General features: G+C 62.7%; 2 protein-coding genes across 3 annotated transcripts; one reads left to right on the forward strand and one right to left on the reverse strand.

The window, feature by feature from the left end:
* Window positions 1-3: 3 nt before the first annotated feature.
* Window positions 4-2,586, forward strand: TSR3 (TSR3 ribosome maturation factor). Its single transcript, XM_019713161.3, has 6 exons — window positions 4-140; window positions 243-462; window positions 844-1,037; window positions 1,512-1,685; window positions 1,835-1,898; window positions 2,194-2,586. The coding sequence occupies exons 1-6, from the start codon at window positions 29-31 to the stop codon at window positions 2,369-2,371; spliced, it is 942 nt and encodes a 313-aa protein (XP_019568720.2). The 5' UTR covers window positions 4-28; the 3' UTR covers window positions 2,372-2,586.
* BAIAP3 (BAI1 associated protein 3) lies at window positions 2,369-16,550 on the reverse strand. 2 transcript variants are annotated; one of them, XM_019713156.3, is made up of 35 exons: window positions 16,395-16,541; window positions 12,020-12,160; window positions 11,750-11,837; window positions 11,215-11,295; window positions 10,776-10,883; window positions 10,340-10,399; window positions 10,133-10,199; window positions 9,836-10,031; window positions 9,462-9,506; window positions 9,273-9,350; window positions 9,052-9,154; window positions 8,617-8,724; window positions 8,430-8,525; window positions 8,204-8,307; window positions 7,911-8,031; window positions 7,351-7,475; window positions 7,183-7,273; window positions 6,973-7,029; window positions 6,784-6,881; window positions 6,629-6,680; window positions 6,408-6,538; window positions 6,057-6,180; window positions 5,835-5,978; window positions 5,665-5,757; window positions 5,377-5,568; window positions 5,229-5,297; window positions 5,058-5,137; window positions 4,868-4,976; window positions 4,441-4,512; window positions 4,208-4,288; window positions 4,007-4,127; window positions 3,805-3,928; window positions 3,523-3,728; window positions 3,081-3,453; window positions 2,369-2,570 (listed from the first exon to the last, which is right to left on the reverse strand). In XM_019713156.3, exons 2-34 carry the CDS (start codon window positions 12,148-12,150, stop codon window positions 3,350-3,352), a joined length of 3,459 nt encoding a protein of 1,152 aa, XP_019568715.3. In that variant the 5' UTR covers window positions 12,151-12,160; window positions 16,395-16,541; the 3' UTR covers window positions 2,369-2,570; window positions 3,081-3,349. The 2 variants fall into 2 exon arrangements, with proteins under 2 accessions (XP_019568715.3, XP_074178656.2); XM_074322555.2 differs by lacking the exon at window positions 10,776-10,883 and having other exon boundaries at window positions 16,395-16,550.
* Window positions 16,551-18,306: the final 1,756 nt, after the last annotated feature.

Here is an 18,306-nt window from a genome sequence, read left to right on the forward strand (position 1 = left end):
GCGTGTTTTGGGGATCCTGCGCTCAGCCATGGGCCGCAGGAGGGCAGCGCGTGGGCCGCGGGCCGAGGGCGGCCGCACCCGGCGCCCTGCCGGCTGCTCCCTGGAGGCCTTCGCGGAGGAGGTGGGCGCCGCGCTGCGCGGTGAGTGGGGCGTGATCAAGGAGTGGGGTTGGGGTCGGAGGCCCAGGACCGGCGGGGGCTGAGCCGCGACTGAAGCCCGGTCCCCTTTTCTGCCCGGTACAGCGTCCGTGGAGCCAGAGGCGGCCGAGGACGAGGGTGGCCCTGGGCCTGTGCGGCTGCCTTGCACGCTGGCCATGTGGGAGCTGGGTCACTGCGACCCCCGGCGCTGCACCGGCCGCAAGCTGGCCCGCTTGGGCCTGGTGCGGTGCCTGCGCCTGGGCCACAGGTTCGGCGGTCTCGTGCTCAGCCCCATGGGCTCCCAGTACGTGTCCCCCGCTGACAGGTAGGCCGAGAAGCCGCGGGAGGGGTGGGCATGGGCGGGGTGCCTGCCTGGTGTCTCCCGTCTTAATAAGAACCGGGCTCTGGCACATCGTTCCTTTCAGGGCTCACCTATTTGCACCTGTCTAGTTTGTTCCCATCGCCTAGAGCAGAGCCCAGGATACAGCGTCTCAAATAAACGTTTGTTGAGTGAATCAATGAGCCTGTTGCAGAAACACCCCCTTTCCCCAGCTGCCTCGAAAGCTTGGCCTCGGGGATTGTTGGGAGCAGGGGAATGTTGTCCCTGGATCCCTAGTGAGGCCACTCTCCAGGGACATACCTGCCCGAGGTCCATCATCAAGGTGCTGCTGGCCCCCAGAACCTAGCCCTATGCTGCTCCTGGCAGACAGCTGGTTGCACAGTCGGGGGTGGCTGTCATCGACTGTTCCTGGGCCAGACTGCATGAGACACCATTTGGGAAGATGCGGGGAAGCCACTTTCGTCTGCTGCCTCACCTCGTGGCTGCCAACCCTGTGAACTATGGCCGGCCCTGCAAACTGTCCTGTGTAGAGGCTTTTGCAGCCACCTTCTGCATCCTGGGTGAGTGTTGGAGCCTGGAGGTCTGACTGTGCTCCCAGCAGTGTGTTTTCTACTGGCAAGTCCCAGGAAGAATGTGAGGGTGCACAGGGAAGTGGTCGATGTGGACAGTCCAGGATTTCGACCCCATGTCCCACTTAAAGTCCTCGCCCCGTGGGGTTGAGGTAGTGGCAAAGTGAATAGCTGGCCTGCAAGCGCTCATGTGTGGCCTCGTTATCCCAGCACCACTGCCCTGAGAGCCCCCTGTCACTTCTCAGAGAATTCATGGTCCCAGTAGAGGCCCAGTGACATGTGGGCAGAGGGCCTTCGTGGTTTACAGAGGCAGAGGCTGGTCGGCAGGCATGGGCTATCAGAACTATGGAATGATGTCTGGCGGGGGCTTTTAGTTCCTGGGACAGCATTGAGTATGCTGGGAACATGCTCGGGATTAGAGAAGGATTGTCGGCATTCTTGGGTTTCCTGTTTCTGTGGCATCAGGCTTCTCAGACCTCGCTGTCATTTTGCTGCGGAAGTTCAAGTGGGGCAAGGCCTTCCTAGACCTGAACCGTCAGCTCCTGGACAAGTACGCAGCCTGCAGCGGCCCAGAGGAGGTGCTGCAGGCAGAGCAGGCATTCCTGGCCCATGCCAAGGAGCGCCCCAAGGAGGAGATCGGTGAGGCGTGGCATGGACGGGAGACCCCTGGGTGGGAGCCAGGACCCTCCAGGCCTGCCACCTCCTTTTGAGACGCTCCAGAGGTGGTGAGCTGGGTTCTGCTCTCAGCTCACCTCTGGATCGCTGTCCTCTTTGCTCCCTCTGTTCAGATCCCTTTGATGTGGATTCAGGCCGAGAGTTTGCAAACCCCAACAGGCCTGTGGCTGACACCCGGTAGGTCCTAGGGCTTCCCAGTTACATGACAGCTCAGACCCAAGGCTGTCCTCTGCCTCTGGCCTCAGCTCCTCCTGCTTTGGGTGGGGGAGAGGGTCTCCTGAACAACAACACTGGTTTTTTGACCTTGGAAAAGTGGACATGGACGTCCCACTGAAAGGTTTTGGTTTCAGGAGCACAGGGAGTGGGAGGAATTTGTCCTCAGCCTGGGGGCTTTTGTGGGTCAGTGTGCCAGGGAGGATTGCCTCAGACAGGCCACGGATGGCACCTTTAGTGAACATGCCCCTCCTTCCAGGCTGCCCACGGACAGTGGTGACAGTGACAGTGAGGACGAGTCTGAGGAATGCCGGCCCGAAGCTAAGGATGGGGGAGACAGCAGCAGCCCAGAAGAGGAGGAGACTCTGGAGCAAGGGGCCGAGGCTGGGCCCCCCTCCGAGGTTTGGAAAGGAATCAAGAAACGGCAGAGAGACTGAAGGTTGCAGATGTGTATTTTTTCAAGGTGGAGTGATGAGGAAATCGAGAGACAGCAGTGGGACTTGTGGGAACAAAGACAGGCTTGGTGGCCTTGGCCCCTTGGAGCTGCAAGCAGTACTGGACTCTGTCAGGTTCTCTGCCAGAGCTTCTACCACAGCCTTGCCCTGGGTCCTGCCTCAGAGCCCCCAATGAATGAAGCTGTGGGCAAGGAGAACCCAGTGTGAGCCTCTGTTTCTTTGTACTTGGTCTGGGGGTTTGGGGTACCCTCAGACTCTGGTGAGGCAGACACTGCCTGGAAGGGTCTGGGCCGTGGATTGGCGGGCTGTGGAGTAGATCTTGTGTGGGCACGTGCATGTACGTGAAAGAAAAAGTCAGACGGGAACAGTCAGCATGGACCCCTTGAACACTGACCCCCAGCCTCAGAGAGTGACCTAGGGGACCCTCTCCTGGGCCTAGGAGCTAGGTGCGGACTGGAGACCTCTTTTCCACGTGGTCCTCTATGAGTGGAGGGTTGGTTCTGGAGCTGAGAGGGTGAGAACACTGGCCGCTCACTTCAACCCCCTGAACCCCCAGTTGTTAACCACCAAAACTGTCTCCAGACACAGCCTAATGTCCCCTGGGGGGGGGCAAAGTCACCCACTGAGAAATCTGCTCTAAGAGCAGTGCCTGCCCATCCCCCTGTCCTGGGAAGCAGGTGGAGAAGCTTACCTGGTGGCCAGGTTTACTCCGCTCCACTCTGTGTCCAGGGGCAGCTGCTGGCCAGGCCGCAAGTTGGCCGGGGTTGGGGGTGCTTGCTGGGCATAAGGAGTTCAGCGCACATAACACGTGGACACACCAGGGCAGACGGGAGCCAGGGGTGTCCAGCCACAGCAGGGGAGGGGGCACCACACGCCCTGGCGGTACAAAGCTGACCACAGGGTGAGACGAGGACACTGCGGGGATCGGGGGAGGGCCTGGGGCTGGCAGCTGTGGGGGGCTCAGGGGTCTGCCTCCATGCACTTCTCCAGCTCCCTGAGTCTCTTGACAAACTCCTGCGCCTCCCGGTTGGTGCGTCCTTCCAGCATCCTCAGCGTGGACCTCACTGTGGGCGGCGGGGGACAGCATCAGGCCCCGCCAGCCCTCAGACCTACCAGCCCGGACCCCTACTCACCCTGGGCTCTGGGCCTCCGCAGATGCAGGGTGATGGGCTGCCCGGCCCTCACGCCACCTCCCACCTGGGACCGCACAATGCCACTGATGCTGGCCAGGCTGAGGGCCGCCTCCCCTGCGAAGTCGTTCGTGGACAGCCAGTCGTGATCCATGACCGTGAAGAGCACACAGGCAGCACGGCGACGGCACACCTCCGCAGGCACGGAGCTGCGAGGGGCGGGCCGTCACCTGGAGTCCTGCTCCCTGCTCAGGGGGGCGCTGGCCAGGTGGGGGCAACACTCACAAGTAGAAGAGCTCGTCATAAACGGGGTGCAGTGTCCGGCTCTTGACCTGGGTCCTCTGGCTTCGGACCAGCGGGAAGAGATGTGGTGGGCCCAGCTCCACGATCACAAAGGGGTCACTCAGGCCTGGGGGGCAGGGCCGTAAGCAGACCACCACCCTCGTGCCAGCCGGCCCGCCCGCCCCGCCATAACTCTGCCCCTCACCGTTGGCGTCCAGGGGGAGCAGGTCAGCAGCGTGCAGCACCTCCACTGCCAGCCGCTGCTCGGCCACCTCATAGTGGCAGCGGACACTCAGGCGCCCAAACCGGTTCTGCTCCAGGGACCTCTGCAGAAAGGCCCACGGGCTGCTGAGCCCAGCTCAGGGGCTCCAGGGCGGAGCCACGTGCCCACACCTGGGCCACATACCTGCTTGAGTTTGTCCAGGTAATACTGCTCGATGCACTCGCGGGTGGTACACTTGTGCAGGCGCAGCTCTTCCTCCAGCCGCTGCGGGGAAAGCGGGAAGGAGGTGGGCGCCTGCTGAGACGCCCCTGAGCGCCAATGCCTCACAGCCGCAGGCCCCCCAGGTACGGGCTGAACTCAGGTCCCCAGCGTCCACGCCTCCCCCTCCTGTCAGAGGCCCCAGGGCCAGGCCTCACCTTGTAACTCCCATCCTTCAGGTTCTCCAGGGGCAGACCCTGGCCCTCCGCGTGGAAAAAAGTCACCAGGGCCTGGGGCAGAGCAAGGAGGCGGTGTCAGAGCGTGGCATGTGGTAGGGACATGGGGCCGAGACAAGTGGCACCTTGACAGCCCAGGGAAGAGCCACATGTCACACCAGGGGCGTATCAAAAGCCCCCAGGAAGCTTGGGAAAATGCCCATGCCTGATGCCAGACAGCTGTCAATAAATAGCCCAGGTACTGCCAACACCGGTGGGTTGGTGAAGAGAAAATGCTGCCCAGGTGGGTTTTCAGAGGAAGAGTTGGCCAGGCCAGGCAGGCCAGGCAGGCCAGCAGGGGGCAGCAGGGCCAAAGGAAGCAGCTTTGCCCCCGGCAGCCCAATGGGGGTCCTCTCCCCCTGGGCCCTACCTCTAGCGTGAAGTGGAAGCGGCTGTAGAAGTCGGCAGAGACGTCAAGGTTGGCGCCTAGCGCCTGCAGAATGGCCTGCAGGAGCAGCTCCCAGAGGGCCTCTAGCACCCTGCAGGGACACAGCATATGTGACGACCCCAGCCCCCCTGCTCCCCCCGCCCCTGTCCATACCTGCTCAGGTTCACCATACCTGCTCAGGTTCTCCTTCACCAGCAAGGCATTCAGCAGGGCCAGCTTCTCGTCCAGATACTTCATGAGCGGGGCCACGGCCTGCAGGCAGCGTCCTCAGGGCCGGGCTGTGCCTGGGCCCCACCTCACACCCTCCCTCCCAGGCTGAGCCCTCCACGCGCTAGACACCCACCTCGTCGTTCTGGATGGAGTCAGGAGAGAGGCTGATGTGCTGCACGTACTTTCTGATGTCACCCACCATCTGCAGGAGGGCCGTGCTCAGCTCTGAGGGCATGGGGCACAGAGCGGGCTGCCGGCTCCCACCCCGCCCTCCTGCCCACCTTGGAGGTCAGGTGCGCCGTCACGGTGCGGGCCTCCCTCTGCAGGTCCTCCTCCACGGCCTGCACGCAGCTGAGCAGGGGGCGCGGGAGCCCCGCCTCCAGCCCTGAGGGCCCCTCCGGCCACGCCAGGCCGCGCAGTGCCTGGCCCACAGCTCTGCGCAGGAGTTCCACGTTGTTGAGGACCACGCAGAGCTGTGGAGGGGAGCCGGGTGTGGGCGGGTGAGTGCTCCTGTGGGCGTGCTGGCCCACCCGCCTCCTGCCCCATCACCTGCCTGCAAGCCCACTCACCGGCTCGCTCACTGCCTCGCCTGCAGCCCCGGGCTGAGCGTGCACCTTCCTCCGCAACAGTTCAGTGTAGAGGAGGGCGGCCTCACACAGGTCCTGGTGGGACATGGGAGCTCGGGAGCTGTGGCCACATCCCCTGGCCCTGCTGCCCCTTCTCGGGCCATCGTTCCCACCTGGCTGAGCTGGGTGCCCAGTCCCTGGGCCTGGGCAGGGTCCGGCCATGCCAGGCAGGCCCACAGCTCCTGGATGTGGCTGAAGCATAGACTTGCGGTGGCCGCAGAGCTGCTGTGTTTGGAGGAGGTGTCCATGGGCTCCAGCTGGGAAAGCAGGAGGAGACGTGGGTTTGGGGGGGCCTGGATGAGTCCCAGTAGCCTCAGGCCTGGGTGCTTACTCACTGTGTCCACATCCACAGCTCCCTGCAGTCTCCACTTTGCCTGGTCCCGCAACACCTGCAGCCAAAGCTTCACGGCGGGCAGGAACGGGGCGTGGATGCCAGCCAGGGCCAGGGAGCGGCTATCCCTGTGGCAGGCGGCCAGTCAGAGCACGCCCAACTCAGACACCCTAAGCCAGCATGGCCCAGGGTCCCAGGCCAAAGGGGCACCCAGGACAGCTTCCTACCTAGGGCCTTTGGGCTTCTGTCCCAGAGCCCTCCTAGGGGAAGCTGGAGAACACGCGGGGGAAGAAAGCAGGTGAGGGAGGGGAACAGGTGGAGGGAGGGGGCAGGTGGGACGGGCCAGGACACCCACCGGCCTGGGATGCTGCTCCAGAAACGCTGGATGTCTGCCAGGGTCAGGTAGAGCTCAAAAAGCTGTGAGGCCACCTCGAGGGGCATCTTGGGGTTCAGCTCCTCTGTCAGCACCCACGCCTCCTCGGCCACCTGCCCAGAAGGGTGGAGTCAGGCTGCCAGCAACAAGGAAACTCAGGTGCCTTCCTAGCCAGGAGGCCTCTCCCCACCCCTCTGCCTCACCAGACGCTCCAGCTGCCGGAAGGTGAGAGTGAAGAAGTCGATCTTGACGATGCTGCAAAGAACACATCTCAGACACCTGTTCACCCCCATCCCCGGGCCCTGGTGGCAGCACTTGAAGGGCTGGCTGCAGGGGCAGCAAGCGCCCCGGGCCCCACCTGTGGAAGAGGCTGGCATAGACGCCGTAGCAGGACCGCAGGTCCTCGTAGACAGCGTCCACCAGCTCGACCAGCCCAGCAAGGCGCTGCAGCCCTGGCTGCAGGAAAGCACAGTTCACACTGACCTTTTGGCCTGGACCCCACCACCACTCCCCACCACCCCACGGCCATGCCCGCTCTGAGCTGCACCTGCTCTCGAGGACTCTTGGTGTTCAGGAGCCTGTCATACCATTCCCGGTTGCCTCTCTGCAAGGGAAGCGACCAAGGCCGGGTAGTGAGGGGTTGGGAGGGAAAAAGGACAATGGAGGGTGGAGGGCCTGTGCTACAGCAGGTCCAGGGATGGCGGGGTCTGGGGGGCAGGGGCTGGGCAGTTAGATCAGACGAGGCTACCAGACGTACCTTCAGGGCAGCAGCAATGTCCATGTTTAGCTCAGTCTCGAAGGGGCAGATCTCAAAGGAAGGCTGGAAGAGCTGCAGCTTGTCCAGACACCTGGGTGAGGAGCCACAGCTGACTGGAGGCTGCCCCACCGGGTCTCCTGTCCCACCCGTGCCAGTGGCTGAACCCACTTCAGCAGCAGTTCCAGGCGGTGTACCGCTGTGCTGTTGGTGGCAGGGAAGTAGTCCCGGAGCTGGCGCAGCAACCGCAGCGCGAACTCGGAGAAGGCAGAGAAGCTGTCAGCCAGACTCTCCTCCTGAGGGCACAGGGACCTTCAGTGCTGACCAAGCAGGCCCTCCCCATGGTCGGGGCCAGGTTGTCAAAGCTCTGCCTGGAGGGAGCAGCCTCCAACCAAATCGGCCTCCTCCTGGCCTCTCCAACCTCAGCTTCCATAGCGCCCCCTGGCGGCACGGACGGCCTCAGGGCGTTTGCACCACGCACTCTGCAGCACCCACCGCCTCTGTTACTCACCAGCTGATATGCACAACCTCCCTCCATCACATCTCCATTTCGGTATTGCATACCACTTGCTCTCTGCTGCATCATGAAGTTTGTCTGTTTTCAATCCCCTACTGTCCCTGGGGGCCGTGCACCCCACGAAGACTCGGCCCCTCACTGCCTGCCCCAGCCCAAGCAGGCCCACACCACAGCCTCCAGGAGCAGCATTTTCAGGCCCTGTGGCGGAGCCCACCTGCTCCTGGGGCAACGAGGCCGCCTCCTCCCAGTGCGCTTGCATGTCCTCCAGCAGCCCCAGCAGGTAGCTGTAGTCCAGGGTGCGGGTCTGATGGTGACGGCTGCTGACCTGCCAGTGCCTGTGGGGGCCCGGCCCAGAGCCAGGAAAGGAGCGTTGGGCCAGCCCCCCACCTGGCTGTGTCTTCCAAGGGACTCCCAAGCACCCCGCCCACTCAGTCACCACCCTACCCCTTGCGACCCCTCCCACTCACTCTTGGCCCCGCCCTCTCGCCGCGTGCCCCGCCCACTCACAGCACCGCCAGCTGCAGCGCGGACAAGTTGCTCTGCGCGCCGTGCAGGCAGAGCACGGTGGCCGCTGGTCCACTGAGCTCGCCCCGCCAGCTGCTCGAGTTGGGCTGGGGGAGGGGCCGGGAGTGGGTGAAGGCGGGAGACCACCACCCCCTCCCGCTCGCGGTCCCCACCGCTCGCCTTCCTCAGGCCGTGACCGGCCACCCCGGGGTCCTCACGGCGCCACTACCTCTTGGGCTGGGTGCTCGAACTGCAGCAGACGACTGAGCAGCAGCAGGTAGGACAGGAAGCCCGACCGCCCACGCTGGCTCATGCTTGTGTCCCTCTGCAAAGCATGGCCCACCCATCACCTGTCCCGCCCGAGCTGCGGGCTGGGGTGCAGGGCAGGGATCCCCACGTTACCCATGGCTCCCTACCTGCGTAGTGATCAGCTTGAGGGCCAGCTGGCAGTCTCCCTGCACGCGGGAGGCGCTGGAGCGCGGTTCCAGCTTGAACCAGCGGTCCTCCCCAGCCACAGGCACCTCCTGCAGGAAGGGGGTTCAGACTGGTGAATCCTCCCCTCTCTCCCTCCTACACAGAGGTTGTGGCACTGTGGGGGGAGGACACAGGCCTAGGCTTCCCATTGAACACAGGTGACCAGCACAGAGTGAGTGCTTGGGTGCCTGGACACTGGGTGCCCCAGCTGGCTGTCCTGACCCTTCTCCCCCAGCACGGTTCCCCCCACCCTGACCCAGCCGAAGAAGGATGGGCGACTCTCAGGAGGATTACAGGACATAGCAACTGGCAGCATCCCAGGAGGGTGAGGCACCCACGACTAGGTGTTCTGTGATGAAGCCCCTGCACCCACTCACCCAGATGGGTATGTTGAGGCACCCCAGGAAGTCGTCAGTGTGGTCCTCTGTGGACCCAGCTGTCCCATTTGCACGGGCTGACTTGACAATCTGTTTGAAATACCTGGGCGCAGTAGGGTGGGCATCACAACTGCAGCCCCTGGGGAGCCACCACCCTCTGGCCCCTGTGACCAAGCTTCAGGTACAACATCTGGGGGTCACAAGGGTCCCACCTGCCGTACCTGCTCATGCCCTTTAGGCCAATGACTTCATTTAGTTTTCTGCATGCTTCCACCAGGGACACGTCATCATCATGGTCCCTAGGGGTGGGGCAAAGGGGGACCGGGCTCGTCTGTAGCCTAGCGCCCTCCAGCTTTCCCTACGGCAGAGGTGCCCACACCCCCTGCCCTGCAGGGCTCAGGGGCCTATACCAGATGTCCAGGTGTAGCTGGTCCGTGCTGACGTCCTCAATCTCACTGTAAGAACAGAGAGATGCCCATGAGGGTCCAGGGTGATCCTCTGCCCAAGTCTGGGGCAGGGACAATTTCAGGAGGCACAGGGAAGGGTCCATGACTGTGTGGCCATGGGGACATGACATCCCTCTCTGAGCCTCCATTTCTTCTTCTGCAAAGTGGGCCTATGACCAGCCCCCTCGGTTCCCTGGGGCAGGTACTGAGCCCACATACAGCTGTGAGCTGTCAGCATCTAGTCCCAGCTGCCCATATGCATCCCCAGGACCGCCTTGGGCATTGAAGACAGTCCCCCGCCCAACCCCCTTGCCACCCAGCTGGGCAAGGGGCCTTACAAGAGGAAGTTCTCCTTCCACACAGGGTTCAGGGTGCTGCTCTTGACCTCGGTGACCTGGATGCACTTGGCCGGCAGGGGGTTGCCACGCTTGGCACCCTTGCGGAAGCTGAAACGCTGCTCCTTGTGCGGGCCTGGCTCCCGGGAGGCACCCGAAGCCGGCAGGATGCCCAGCATGCAGTAGGGGTCACTGAAGCCTGGGACACGGCAGGCGCCTCAGCTCCCAACCCCAGGCCTTCTTCCCTCCACGGTCACCAGGCCTGGGCGCAGCTAAGGTCCTGGCCAGTCCCCAACTCACCGTTGGGGTCTTTGGCCAGCAGGTTCTTGGCACGTAGGACGGAGACTTTCAAGGCATAGGTGGGGGCCTGGGGGCAGAAGGGTGGAGAGGGGCCTCTAGGGGCTCCGTGTGGACATGATAGAGCCCTTTCCTGGGCCTCCTCCACCCCGACTCCCTGCACACGGCACTGTGGCTGGTCAGCTCTGCCCAGGCAGGCAGCAGCCTCACCTTGGCCTTCTTCACGCGCTCAATGGCCTCTTCATGCTCCTTGGGGCTGGTGCCGAACACCTGTGGAGGGCGGGCAGGTGTGAGGGCCCAGGTGATCCCTGCAGCGGGGCTGGCCTGCATCCTGGGGACCTCAGGCACGGCCCCTGCCAGGGATGCCTGACTGCAAACCTCACAAGGAAGAAGGAAAGGTGAGTCTGTCCATCCATTGCTTTGTTCTTTCTACTCTTCTGTGTGTATATGTGTGTCCATCCTTCTGAGTGTGCCTTCAGCCTGTATGTGTGTCTGCCTGGACACACATGTGTGTGTTGTGTACTTAGGGCAAATCTGTGTGTATTGTTCAGGTAACAGTGACGTCAGCAGGTGGGGGAGGGGGTTGGGGGTAGGCAGTGGTGTCAGTCCTTCCCAGAGCAGGGTGAGCAGGTCCGAGGGGGTTCACCTGCTGAAGGTAGCCCAATAGGGCCTCCTGGTCGTCCACCTGGTCAGGGCCCATGGTCCCTGCACGGTAAATTACGGTGTACAAGGCTTCCTCATACAGCATCTCTACCTGTGGGTGGGGAGCACACCCTGAGTGGCCTGCCGCCACGCCCCTGTCTCCCTTCAGGTTCCTCAGGCCCACCCCTGTGTGTCCAGCCCCCAGCCCTCAGCAGCTCCGTCTACCGGCAGAGCCTACTCCCTGCCTCAGTGCCTTTGCACCTGCCCAGCCCCCCATGGGGGGCCCCTACTCACCCCTGATGTCTGCTTCTTACTCATTTCCATGGGGAGGCCTGGCCCACCACCTCTGCCACCTTTACTGTCCACCTGTCCCCAGACCCTGGGCCCGGCATACAATAGGTGCTCACAGTGCCACCCTGGGGCTAGACCTCCATTCCCCTTACCTCCTCCTGGGTTAGGACTCTTAAGCCACGGTTGGGGTCCACAGGCTCAGCCGGGGCTGGTAAACCACTGCACAAGAGGACCTGTGAGGGAGCCATTGGGGTGAGGGTCTCTTAAGGTGGGGATCGTGCAGCTGGCTGGTCGGGGGCTGATCCAGGGAGGGAGTAAGTCGGGGGTTGGAGGCTGGATTCAGAAGGGGAAGGCGGGGTGGGGGGACATGGGGGAGCAGCCAATGGCTCAGTTGGTTAGAGCGCAAGCTCTCAGCAAGGTTGCCGGTTCAATTCCCGCATGGGATGGTGGGCTGCACCTCCTGCAACTAAAGATTGAAAACAGCGACTGGACTTGGAGCTGAGCTGTGCCCTCCACAACTAGATCAAAAAGACTTGGAGCTGATGGGCCCTGGAGAAACACATTGTTCCCCAATATTCCCCAATAAAATTAAAAAAAAAAAAAAAAACAAGAAGGGGAAGGCGCGGAGCCCTGGCATGGTGACCCCCATGCTGGCAGCTGGCAGCAGCGCTCGAGCCCTGCCCTCACCTCGGGGCACGGCAGGCCCCGTCTGCCTTCCCTCTTCTTCAGGATGCGGCGAATCTGGGCAAAGAATTCCACGCCATCCCCAGGTTTCCTGCCAAGAAAGACCAGGCGTGGGCTCAGCAGACCCTCCCCGAAGTTCAGGGCTCACAGCACGTGCCACGCCGCCCAGGACCCGCCACCAGCCCACACAACCAACAGCACATCTTGGGGTACAGTGTGATGTCCACAGCATACCCCACGCCCTGGGCTTCACACCCTCCCTGGGACACCCACCAGGCCCCCGCGGCGGGCTCCTGCGCATCAGCGCTGCTGCTCCCCAGCTCCTCCTCCGTCCTCCGGCGGAAAGATGGACAGGCCTGGACCTGCCTGAGCACGCTGGTCTTGATCTCCAGCAAACTGGACATGGTGGGCGACCTGCGGGCCCAGAGGGCAGCCATGGCTCACGCGTGGCTTCAGCAACATTGCCATCCAGTCACATGGAGCAATTTACTGAATGAACCAAAACCCCACAGAAGCTACGTTCCTGGGAACAACCTCTGGATGGGGCCGCCCTGGGGCAGGAGGAGGGGGCTTCCCCGGGGGAGCGGTGGCGGGTGGAAGGCCCTGGCACCAATGTGACCACCAGAGACAGGGGGTCAGGAGGGCCGAGGCCCCGCCCACCCCCTACCCTGGACTGTGCTGGGCGCCCCGGGGGCCACGAGGACCCCTGCTGTCGCTTGGTCTCTCTACGCTTTCAAGTCCCCATCTGCAAAATGGGAGATGCCTGCAGGGTGGCTTTGGGGATGGGACACGACTGTAAGAGTGATGGTGGCACCTGGTGAGCCTCCACCCCCTCAAGGCCAGGATGCACGGGAGCGGCTGGGGGTCCTCACCCACCAAGGACAGTGGGATCAGTGTCCCATCTTCACCCCCCAAAGCAGTCTTCTCCCTCCAGCCAGTGGAAATGAGAATACGTAGCAAGTCCTGCCCCTTCTGGAAGGTGCTGCGTATGGGGCCACAGCCCCCTCTCTGTCCTGTCCTGCTCCCAGGGCCCCATGTTGCCATGGCAACCGAGACACACTGCCTTTGGTGCAGCCCAGATGTCACAGCTAGGACAGGGATGGGCCCTCCACCAAAGGAGCCTGGGCCCAGCAGCCCCCTGCCTGAACCCCCTGAAGCCAGTTCAGTCTTGGTCATTCTGCTCTGTGCGGCCAGAACCTGTGTGGGGGGACAGGGCTCAGACTGAGCAACTCTGCAGCCCCGGAGCCAGTGACCCCAGCCCTGGGCACCTCTGAGTAATGGGGACAACTTCCGTCCAGGTAGCAGGGCACAGGCTTCCCCTCAGAAGCCTCACTGCTCCTACTCACTGCTGGCACGAGGCTCCCCTTGCCCAGTCAGCCTGTGGCAGGAGACACCCCGTTGGAGGTGATGCTCGTGCCTCCTCCAGCAGGGTTCAATGTCCGCTGGAGACCCCGAGAGGAAGGGCAGGATGATAGTCTGCTTCTTCCACTGCATTGCCCAGCCAGGCACCCACCTCTCCCCTGCCTGTGCACCAACCGGCCCCGTGCCTCCCCCAAACTCCAGGATGCTCCCCCCTGAAAACCCTCAGGGCAAAGTGCAGAGCCCCTGCCAGGCCACCTCTGCTTGCTCAGTGCACGGCCCTCAGCTCTCTGCACTGGCTGCCTAGGTCCCCCTTCCCTGTCTATGCGAACTCGTCCCTGTACTGAGGGCCCCTCCCGTCTCGGCACAGCAGCCTGAACTGGGGGCCACTGTCATGTTCACTTGACAAAATAGGAAATGCGGACTCAACCAGACGGAGCGACTAGCCTGGGTCTCACAGGCCGTGACTGGTGGGAGAGCCAGGTGAGACCACTGGCCTGTGTGCCCAGGCCCATCCGATGCTGTTACTTGGGAATCTGTTTGACATCTGCTGCCTCTCTGAGTCCTAAGACGCGCAAGAGCCGGGGCCGGGGCACGCCTAGCACCTGATGGAGCCTAAACTGACTTTGTGGAGTAAACCAGGTTCCCGCTGCAAGTGGTGTCTGTCTGTCTGTCTGTCTCCTGGTGGTCCAGGGCTGCTATCCCTGGTCTACATCCCACACCAGCCCAGGCCACCACCTCCAGACAGGAGGGGCAAGCAGCTTGTCCCCCTACAGAGGTGCTCAAAATGAGGCCCCACCTCTTTCACACCTATCAGTGCCTGCCCCTGGAGCGTCACCCCAAACTGGGGGGCTCAGCAGCTTGGGCACACGCTTCAGACCATACAGCCAACTGAGGTCCCTGAGGCGTCACAGGCCCCCCTTCCCGTCTCTAGCTGAGTGGAAGGGGCTGTACTCCCCCGCAAACCCCAAAGCCAGGGAAGAAGTTGCTCCTTGAGCTGTTGCCAGGGCAACCGCCAGCTGCGTCCGCATGTGATAGGGGCTACAGGGGCTCACGGTCCCAGAAACAAATGTGACGCAGGAGCCCAGTGGCCTGAGCTGCAGGGATGGGGGTGTCTGTGAGAACAAAATGTTCAAGGTGGTGGAGGGGCAGCACCCTACCTGCATTTTTCATTTGACGTCTCACCAGATAATGCTCAGACCAACCCAGAAAGGGGTGCCGCTCTGCTCCCCTAATCTGGAATGAGGAAACCCAGGCCCCAGGGTGAGGAACCTTCCCAAGGCCACAGAGCCAGAAGGTGGCCTGGGGTGGAGTCCAGCTCTCCCTAGTTCCCGTGTCCAAGCATTAAGCTCCTGACATCTCCTGAGTCCTAGGGTCCAGGTGGGCTGGCCCCCTCCTCTGCTGACCAGCACCTTCACTCTCCTTCCCTCAGCCCATTGCCAGGATGGGGGCAACAGTGGCTTCTGAGATGCCCAGAAACTCCTTGGGTTCCCCTGGGAATTCTGGGTTGCCTGGGCAGCTGATGACCTCACTGCACCCAACCGCCTGGGCCCTGGGGGCCAGCCAGCACCTCACCCAGAGCTGTTGTCAACAATGGGCAGGTGGCCGTCCCCCCAGGAAGCACTCACTGGCTGCCGGGGCCCCTCAGCCTATATGTGCTGCGAAAGTCCTCCATCTGTGTGATGGGCCCCGATGGAACCCCTTCCTGAGCTGTCCCTGTCTACGACCCTCCTGGGCCTAGACGGCAGCACAAAATGTTCCTGCTAGTGCCCAGACACCAGGGCCAGAATCAGCTCCCAACAATCAAACTGGGGCCAAGCCAACATGGACAGGTCTGCCTTGTCCCCCGGCTGTCCCCAAGGCCCGGGTTGAATGGGAAATGATAATTCTGCAAAGTGGAATTATCACAGCCCAGGACTGGGGTGATTTGTCCAGAGCCATGACTCAAACCCTGGGCTCTAGCCCAGGCCAGCTCCTGCTAGCTCACTTGGAGGCTCAGGTGGTTCTGAGACAGGTGAGTCTGGAGGCAGCTGAGCTGAATCGGGAGAGCCAGCTCTGTCTCCCTAGCCAGTGTCCCCAACGGCCAGCTGGGGACCCTTGGAGGGAATAAACACCTTCAGAGCACTGGGGCATTCTTCTCACTGAAATTCAGTCACTGGCAACTTAGGGGCTCCGGGGTCCACTGATGCCGCCTTGGGTGTGTGTGTGGGGGGAGTGGGGGGGTGGCAGGATGTTCTACCCTACATGCTGGCTCTCTATGCCGCCCTCTTGGTCCTCTCGTCCTAGCTGGACCCCCACCTGGCTCACACCAGCCCCTTTCACTCTTCCTCATAAATTTCTGGCTCCCTTCTCTCCGTGGCCTCGCTGACTCCCCAGAGAGTGCTCCCCTGCAACAGCCAGGCCATCACAAATGCTGCTCCCTGGGGTGTCATGCAAACCTAATCTCTGGGGAGAGACCAGCGAATATGCATTTTAACCAGCTCTGTAGGTGGACATAGACGTCCGTGACGCCTGAGACCAGCTGTAAAGGGCCAGCTAGATGATTCTAGAATGAACCCGTGAAAGACGAATTTACCCCGGGTAGTTCGTTCTTCTTCCTAGGCCCTCTCTTACCTATCCTTACCTGTCTGTACACACGTTCCCTCCTCCCACTTCTTTCACTGATGCCCCTCACCCCCCACCCCCGCGCTCCGCACGGCAGCCGGGACCCCGCCAGTTCTGTCGGGGTCTTTCCCCCATTAGAGGGCAGGTGGTCTCGGCAGTTTGGAAGACGGTCTGGTGAGTGTATTTTTTCACCCCCTCAGACCTCTCGGGTAGGTAAAGGAGAGGGGAGAGGCTTGCACTGCCATGGATTTCGGAGAGGTGGGGACCCTACGAGGACCGCGGGAGGGTGGGAGGGACGCGGCGCTAGGGGCGTCTTCCTCCCCAGCGGGTTGCCTGGGAAACACTGCAGAGCGTTTCCGGGGTCCTCCGCCCCTTCTCTCCCCGCGTCAGGTCGACCTGACCCCACCACCCCGACCCCCTCCTAATCCTGTGCTCCTAAGGGATGGCGCACGGCGTGGCTCAGGCAGAAACGCAGGAGACCCGCTCCTCCGAGCACGCACTGGCCTCAGTTTTGTTCCAACAGGTTGGCAGAACCTGACGCAGAACTGCAGGGGGCTGGGGGCGCGCTTTGCGATCTCCCTCCGCCCTCCGCCTCGGGGGCCTCCCGGAGCGGATGGCGCCCCAGGTCAGTCCCGGTAGGCGGCGGCCGAGCTTCGACGGCGCGGGACGGATTCGCAGCACTCACCGTGGGCTGGGCGCGGGCGGGGACGTGGTGCTGCGGGCGCCGCGCTCGCACGGGCCCCGGGACGCCCTGGGCAGCGACCGCTGCTACCGTAGCAGCCGCTGGCGCCGACGACTGAGCGCAGCAGGTCCAGCGCGGCAGGTCCAGCGCGGCGGCGACAGGGGGCGGGGGCGGGACCTGGTCTGCTCGCCCCGCCTCGTCCCCGCCCCCGCGACTCCCTGCGCGGCCCCCCCGCCAGCCGGGACGGGGGCGCCCCCAGTGTCTGGCTGGAGATCCTCCCCCGGGGGAGGGGCGCGGGGATGTCAGTCAACCCACAAGTGGGTGCAGCCGGGGGAGCAGACTCCACTCTGCGTCAGGACCGACCCTCCGGCCCCACGCAAGCCAGAGTCGCCGAAACCGAACAAGACGCGCCTGGCCCACAAAGCAAACTTTTCTGGAAGTGGTGCGCAGCCACCTTCAGAGTCGTCCTCCTAGCCACCAATGTCCCCTGCATCAACCTGGAGCGGCCCTGGTCTGGGGACTCCGCCATCTCGGGCCTAACCGCCCCGTCGTCTCAGGGGGGACAGACGGCACCTTGGGCGAGGGAGTGCAGCGGTCATCAACCCAGGATGCCCCTGACAGTCCTGGGTTGTCTTCCCCGTGGCCCAGATGAGGCCCCAGACTCTCCAGGTTGGGCCTTGTGCCTGGTCACGCAGCCTGTGGAACGCACCTCAGCCTGGGCTGGACCCCAACCGCGCATTCCCCAGCCCACTTTAGCTGTCCCTCTGCGCTGCTCTCCCAAGCATTTTGAAACCTGACGGGGATCACCTGTAGAAGATGTTAGCACAGGTTGCAGGCTCACCCTGAACCTGCTTATTACAGTCTGGGCGAGGGCCGGCCATCTGCATTTCTAACAAGCTGTTACAAATGGTGCTGGGGGGGTCCCCGGACCACACACGTGGAGAACTGTGGGGCTGTGCAGAGGTGCTGGACCTGTCCGAGGTGCACAGGGTCCCTGGATCCCAGCCCCACCGTTGGCAGATCCTGCTGGACCCTCCGAGCACCTTGTGCTTGGGTATGAGACAGATTTGGAGTTTTTACCCCAGAGGACGTTGTCTCATGGTGCAACTTCAGGCAGTGTGGGGACAGAAAGACAGGTGTGGAACCCACTCCAGCTCAGTCCCAGCGGCAAGGACAGTTCTCTCTGGGGAGCCCAGGGGTCCGCTGAGCTGAGGGGAGGGCCAAAGCCTGGAGGGACAGGGCTCCACGAAGGTGACTTTCAGTGAGAAGCCCCTACAGGTTGTTTCCGCCCTCACACAGGGATGGGGTGGGCACCTGCTCTGAAGAGGCCACCACCTGTGTCCACTTCCAGATCCAGACTCACATGCAAGCCGCCAGGTGCCCATCTGTGCAGGATGAGACAAATAACTCCGTGCACGTGTGTGTGTGTGTGTGTGTGTGTGTGTGCACTGTAAGGGGTGTGGAGACAGCATTGCAGGGTGCCGGGACAACCATGAAGGTTGGGTTCTCCTAGAAGCTCTGCCCCCAGGCCCTACTTCCATCCTGACCCAGTAAAGCCAGGCAAATGGGGGCAGGGGGTGCTCAGGAAATGCATCAACTGTTTGGGACAGAGATGAGTCAGGGAAGCAGGGGAGGGGGCCTGAACCCTGTGCCACCAGCTGTCACTTGGCTTCCTTCTGTAGGGGATGGGAATTGGGCAGGGGCGGCTAGTCCTTCCCTGGGGAACTGGCAGGTCTTGAGCAAGGATCTTGGAGCTGGTGCCCCCCACCCCTGCAGTTCTGCGTCAGGTTCTGCCAACCTGTTGGAACAAAAACTGGGTCTGGTTGCCATGGTGATGATAATGGCTTGGGGTGAAGAGATGAGACTCTGCAGCTGCTGTAAACAGGAAGTTAGGAGGGGCTGTTGCGAAGGGAGG

Source organism: Rhinolophus sinicus, chromosome 10 (genome assembly GCF_057876585.1).
Source record: "Rhinolophus sinicus isolate RSI-liver-muscle chromosome 10, RSI-T2T, whole genome shotgun sequence".
Classification (NCBI taxonomy): Eukaryota; Metazoa; Chordata; class Mammalia; order Chiroptera; family Rhinolophidae; genus Rhinolophus; species Rhinolophus sinicus.